This window comes from Panthera uncia, chromosome D1, assembly GCF_023721935.1.
Source record: "Panthera uncia isolate 11264 chromosome D1, Puncia_PCG_1.0, whole genome shotgun sequence".
NCBI classification, from domain to species: domain Eukaryota; kingdom Metazoa; phylum Chordata; class Mammalia; order Carnivora; family Felidae; genus Panthera; species Panthera uncia.
The window spans coordinates 50,194,568-50,200,350 of record NC_064808.1 but is presented as its reverse complement, the minus strand read 5'-3'; the positions used below and the strand labels follow the sequence as shown (position 1 = coordinate 50,200,350).

The 5,783-nt window shown below is 53.3% G+C and overlaps 1 protein-coding gene across 2 annotated transcripts; it reads right to left on the bottom strand.

Annotated features, from left to right (window-relative positions):
- Window positions 1-2,317: 2,317 nt before the first annotated feature.
- LOC125914041 (serum amyloid A protein) lies at window positions 2,318-5,548 on the bottom strand. 2 transcript variants are annotated; one of them, XM_049619167.1, is made up of 3 exons: window positions 4,954-5,045; window positions 3,028-3,166; window positions 2,318-2,622 (listed from the first exon to the last, which is right to left on the bottom strand). In XM_049619167.1, exons 1-3 carry the CDS (start codon window positions 5,039-5,041, stop codon window positions 2,460-2,462), a joined length of 390 nt encoding a protein of 129 aa, XP_049475124.1. In that variant the 5' UTR covers window positions 5,042-5,045; the 3' UTR covers window positions 2,318-2,459. The 2 variants fall into 2 exon arrangements, with proteins under 2 accessions (XP_049475124.1, XP_049475133.1); XM_049619176.1 differs by lacking the exon at window positions 2,318-2,622 and adding an exon at window positions 5,458-5,548 and having other exon boundaries at window positions 3,014-3,166.
- Window positions 5,549-5,783: the final 235 nt, after the last annotated feature.

The following is a 5,783-nucleotide window of genomic DNA, read 5'->3' as shown; positions in this document are numbered from 1 at the left end:
TGACCCTCATCCATTAGGAGTTCTCATCAATTCCCTTTTCGGAGACGAGTCGCATTCCAGTTATCAATTTAAGTATTCGAGCTTCATACCCGCCTTTCTTTGCCCTGTTTGTGATACTGGAGCTGGTCCCTGTTATAGTTCTCCTGTGCCAGCCAAGCACGATGCCAATCTTTGTCAGTAGAGGGCGCGGGAGGGACGAACGGGAAAGAAAGACTCTCCCAGGCCTGGGCTTTGCCTCCTTCTAGCTCCTGGGTTGCTCTTCTCAAGTGCGGGGTACCCAGTGACACTCACCACAGGCAGTTTTGTTGGTATCCCACTGAAGTTTCTGGACAAGTTCCAGGATACCTCCCTGGATTTCCATGGTGTTCTATAGCACTTTGCCTGTGTTGGGGGGCTGCCTAACCATATACCACAGACTGAGTGACTTAAACCACAGAAATGTAGTTCTCATATTTCTGGGAGCTGGGAAGTCCAAGATCAAGGTGCAAACTAATTTGGTGCTTGGTGGGCCCTCTCTTCTTGGATGGCAGATGGACAGACACCTTGTAGCTGTGTCCTCACAGGGCAGAAAAGAGGGAGCAAGATCTCTGGTATCTGATATTATAAATACATTAATCCTATCTGACCAGGTTCCACACTTCTGACTTATTTATCCTTAGTTACTTCCTTATAGCCACATTGGGACTAAAGCCTTCAACATATGAATTTGATGCGTGGGGGATGCAATTCAATCCACGACACTGTCCCTTCAGGGCTGGCCTTGGGCCATCAGCAGCATTGTCCCTCCTGCCCCCATGGGGGCTGCCTCCCGTGAGTTTGTGACAACCCCCGCTGTGTCCCAGTTCAGCTGCATGCCCACGCGGTTTCCTGCCAAGTACCCTTGGCACCTCAGTGGGAGAGTCCTTGCTTGTCAGCTTTGGCTTGTGACACCCAGCAGTCTTTATCAGCCGTCCAACGGGCTGCAGGATTTCCAACAAATCTACATCTCAGCTTTGTGTGTTCTGTGCCACTTAGTATTGAATCGTGTACCAGTTAAGAATTCCTTACATTATAATTTCCCAACTCCAGTTACTAACTGGTTTCTGTCTCCTGATTCTGCTCAACTGATAAGAGGGGTCTTCTCGTTCTGTTGGCTCTTCACTAGAATTTCCCCAATTTGACTGGTTAAGGTGCAGAAGCTGTGAGGGAAGAATCACAAGTGAGGTGGATTGATGTCTTCATTTAGGCTTGAGTGAGGCAGTGAGGTGACGCAGAGAAAAACTGCTTTGGACACAAGTCTTACATGGCATGGACAGAAACTGGTTTTAATCAGATTTGAAGGCGCTGCTGAGAAACCAACACAAGGGCACCTGGATGGCTCAGTCAGTTAAGCGTCTGACTTTTGCTCACCTCCTGATCTCACGGTGTGTGAGTAGGAGTGCTGCTTAGGGCTCTGTGCCAACAGCTTGGAGCCTAGAGCCCGCTTTGATTTCATCTCTCTTTCTCTCTCTCCTCCTCCTCTCAGGGAGCAGGAATTGGAGTGGAAGGATGGACGACCAGGAAAATGGAGCTTCCAGCACCCAGTGGGTGCACTCGACCCTGATCAGTTGCTATGGAAGCTCCTAATGGCAGGTTACAACCGAGGAACTGCAGTGTAGAAATGTGATACAGTGTCACATGGGAAGGACGCATTATAAAATGGTCAGGAAAAGGGCATCTGGGTGGATCAGTCTCTTAAGCGTCTGACTTTGCTCACCTCCTGATCTCTCGGTTTGTCAGTGGGAGCCCTGCATAGGGCTCTGCGCCAACAGCTCAGAGCCTAGAGCCTGCTTCATTTCGTCTCTCTCTCTCTCTCTGCCTCTCCTCCTGCTCTCTCTCTCTCTCTCAAAAATAAATAAACTTACAGAAATGTAAAAAACAACAGCAGCAGCAGCAACACAAGATCAAGGTGGCCGTGGCCAGAGAAGGATTCCATAATCGCATCCTCCCATGGCTGTGTCTCTGCCCCCAGGAACAGGTACCACTGAGGAACAAATCAAAGGGAACTGGAAGCTGAGGACAGAGAAGGAGACAGGACACGATTGGCAGGAGAGAGGGGTGTGGACACGGAGGGACCTGGAGAGAGCACCAGGGTAAGTGGAAGGGCCTGGACAGGGCAGCAGGTCAGATCCGGGAAGGGTGGGTGCAGGGCGTCTGCCCTGTGTGACACTGACATGGTCTCCCCCACACCAACCACATGGGCACAGGCTCGGCCTGCACCTGGGTGTCTGCACCTGGGTGTCTGTCCATCACCCCTGAGAATGAACGAACAGTCCTTACATCGAAGAATAACACACACTTTTCAACAATCTCTTAAGCATTTATTAGACACCTGTCAGGTGCCCTCCATCAGCCTCTGTGGACAGAGACCTCAATGACTCCGTGTCTCTGCCTTCAGGGGACTCCCAGCCCCTCTCCTGAGTGCAGAGCAAAGAGGAAGCTCAGTACTTGTCAGGCAGGCCAGCAGGTCGAAAGTGGTTGGGGTCTTTGCCGCTCCGGCCCCATTCATTGGCTTCCTGGTCAGCCTTCGAGTCCTCTGCTCCGTGGCCGCTGCTTCCGTGTCTGAAAAAGTCTGTGACTCTCTGAGAACTCTCTCTGGCGTCGCTGGAATAGAGGAAGGCAGGTAGGAGATTAATTAGGGGGCTGAGGAGCAATTGCCTATAACCCCCATCTCTCTTCTTTGCAAGGGAGAGCTGCTGACAGGAGCCAAGGAAAGAAGGGCTAAAACACTGACCCCCCGGCCCAGAGACAGAGCATCTCAGCCCAGGCTGATCCCTTACTGGGTGAACAGCACCCATAGGGGGAGGGTCGGGAATCACCCATTCCCACTGGCCTTGCTCTGACCCCATCAGCCACTCATGCCAACACTGGGCGCAGAGGGGAGGGTGGGCAAGAGAAGGAGGAGCCACAGTGTCTACAGGAGACTTCTCCAGGGCTTGGCCCCTCCTGGCTGTCCAAGGCAGCCAGGCTCAGCTCACCCAGCCCTGCATCCCCAGGAGCCCGTGTTACCTGATCACTTTGGCCGCCCAAGCGCCCCCAGGTCCCCTCCGTGCGGCATCATAGTTCCCCCGGGCGTGGAAGTATTTGTCTGCACCTATGTAATTGGCTTCTCTCATGTCAGAGTAGGCTCTCCACATGTCCCAAGCCCCTGAGAGAAAAGGTCACGGCAAAAGGGATATCACGTGAACAGAAAACCTCTGGCACACCTCAGAGAAGAATCAGGCACGACAAATCTGCCACCGACTCCAGATTTCTGCCTGGTCCCCTTGGATAGCACAGGCTGAGAAGAACAAGTCTGCATCCTAGGTGGTTTCTCCAGCTTTCTCTAGTGGGAGTCGTGTGGGTGGGGCACAGCTGTGTTGTCCCTGCGGGTCTATGTCTGCCTCTCACTTAGGGCTCTGCCTGAGCTGTTTAAACGAGAGAAAGGAGGTATCACAGAACAGGACTTGTCAACTTGAGCGCCCCTGAAATTTGGGGCAATTCTTTGTTGCTCAGGGCCGTTCTGATATCGTAGGATGTATAGCAGCATCCCTGACCTCTCCACACTAGAGGTGGGCAACGTATTCCCTGAGGGTCACAAGCAGAAGGGTTTCCAGACATTGCCAACTGTCCCCAGGGCCCAAAAGTGCCCTTGGTCGGGCAGCACTGCTGTAAAATGAAGCCGCGTGTGACAAGGTCCAGGGGACGTGGTAAGTGAGGAGGTGACAAGAAGGCACCTTCTGGGAAAGGCCCAGGCATACAGCACTTCTGCCCTGAGGCCCAGGAGATGGATACTTGCAGAATGAGGGCGCATAACTGGGACCCGAGTCCCTCTGGGTGTTAGGGGCATAAACGGCATCCTGAAAACCTTCTAAACAGGCTGTACCGATGATATCGGCAGCTTGAGGAAGCAAGGGGTCGAGCCGTGGCCCATCAGCCCTACTTGGCTGCACCTTCTGATGACCTGGGAGCCTCTGAAGTCCCGGTGACCAGGTGACACCCGGCCCAAGTACCTCAGACTCTGGGGGTGGATCTCAGGCATCACTAGCTTTCATGCTCTCCGAGTGATTCTGACCCGTAGCTGAGATCGATAGCCACCCAGCTTTAGGAAGCTGCCTGGCAAGGACTCGGGCCTCACGCGCAGCTGGGTTCCAACCTCCTCTTGGCCACCTGCTGACTGGCAGTTAGTCCCTGGACAATGGACTCGGCTGCTCTAAACCCCAGTTTTGTCCCCTTCAAGTGGAGGACGATGTCTGCCTCCCCGAGGTGTTGTGAAGTCATAGTAAGTGACCACGTGTGCCAGCTTGACCAGAAGTGTCCCCGTTCACCTAGAACTATCCCAGTGAGCCCTGAGAGTGTCATAGAAAACTCCTCGGGCCCAAACAAACCAGGATAGTTGGTCACCCTAAATTGCCTAGTGCAGGCTTGGTAGATGTTATTAGTTCCTCATTTTTATTTGTTTTTTATTTTGGTCAAGTAAAATGCTAGGAAGGGGTAGGGAACAGGGGCAGTGTCACTGAGGATAGGAAGCATCAGTGAGAGCTGAGCTGAAGGTGTCTCTGGTTCGATCCAGGTAGGAAATGGAAGGAAGGATGGAAGGGAGGAAGGAAGAAAAGGAGGAAGCGATGAACGAAGGGAGAGGCAAAGAAGAAGAAAAGACGAACAGTTTTAATCATGCTTTGTGCAGTGTGTCTGCGGAAAATTTTCTGCCATTGCAAGACTTACTCTGTTTCTACTATCCAAACGGAAGCTTCAGCTGGGAATGATGATTGCTCCTTCTCTAGTAACTGACGGACACAGATCCTCTGGTTTTCAATCCGCTTGATGAAAAGCTCCCCAGACACGGGCACCTTCTAGCACTTAGGACAACACACCTAAGGCAGCAGGTCCACCCCTTGCATGTGCTCGGGGTGAGTCCCAGTGGCCCACGGATGCCACCCCCCCTCCAGTGCTTACCTTGAGCAGCTTCTCCAAGGAACGAATACCATCGGCTGCTGACACCCAGGAACAAGGAGCAGAAAATGAGGCCCGTGAAAAGCTTCATGGTGCTGAAAGGAAGGAGAGGTCAGAGGGCAAGGACAGGGCCCATGCACCCCTTCTGGGAGTTGCATGTCATGGAGCCACTGCTGCAAATTCCAGTGGTTCTCAGGAGACTCTTAGGAGCCCGCGTGGGAACCCTACAGCCGGTCCCCACTCAGAGCCACAGCCCTAATTCTGGCCCCGTGAGCCCTGACTGCCCGGCTGGCTGAGAGTCCCCAAGGCGGCATTGATGGAGGAAGAGGGCAGTTGGGACCAGATTGTCCCTGCCTGGAGCGGCCTGTCATCAATCAACAAGCATTTACTGTGTGTCATCCTGCCAGCTCAGACCTCATACAGGACAAATCAGAACAGAATGATTATTTTGAAAGGAATTTACAGTCAGTTCTTTTCCACAAATCAGTCCTTGGAGTCGCCCCTCACCTGAGTCCCAGTGGAGCAGAACTGCCGGTCCCTGCCTGCTGGGAGAGGTGGCCGGGATTTATACTGCGCCCTCCCCGTTGGGCGCCCCATGGGGACGCAAGAAAAGCCAGACCTGGTGCCCGGAAAGGTCCCTCCAGGTCATGGCCCTGAGAGACCTGCAAAGGAAAACGTATCGGACACCCGTGGTTTTCTTCATCCACAGGTCAACTTCCAGTTGTGCAACTGTGAGGAAGCAAGCTTGGCTGGTTCTGCCTGGAAGCTGGGGCTCAGGAGGAGGGCTCTGCTGTCCGAGTCGGAGGGGCTGTGGAGAGGAAGGATTGGAGCAC

Coding starts and splice junctions, on each gene's coding strand:
- LOC125914041 (XM_049619167.1), bottom strand. CDS start 5,041: ATGAAGCTTTTCACGGGCCTCATTTTCTGCTCCTTGTTCCTGGGTGTC. Junction 3,167..4,953: donor CCTTGGAGAAGCTGCTCAAG/GTAAGCACTGGA, acceptor CTTTTCTCTCAG/GGGCTTGGGACATGTGGAGA. Junction 2,623..3,027: donor TGGGCGGCCAAAGTGATCAG/GTAACACGGGCT, acceptor CCTCTATTCCAG/CGACGCCAGAGAGAGTTCTC.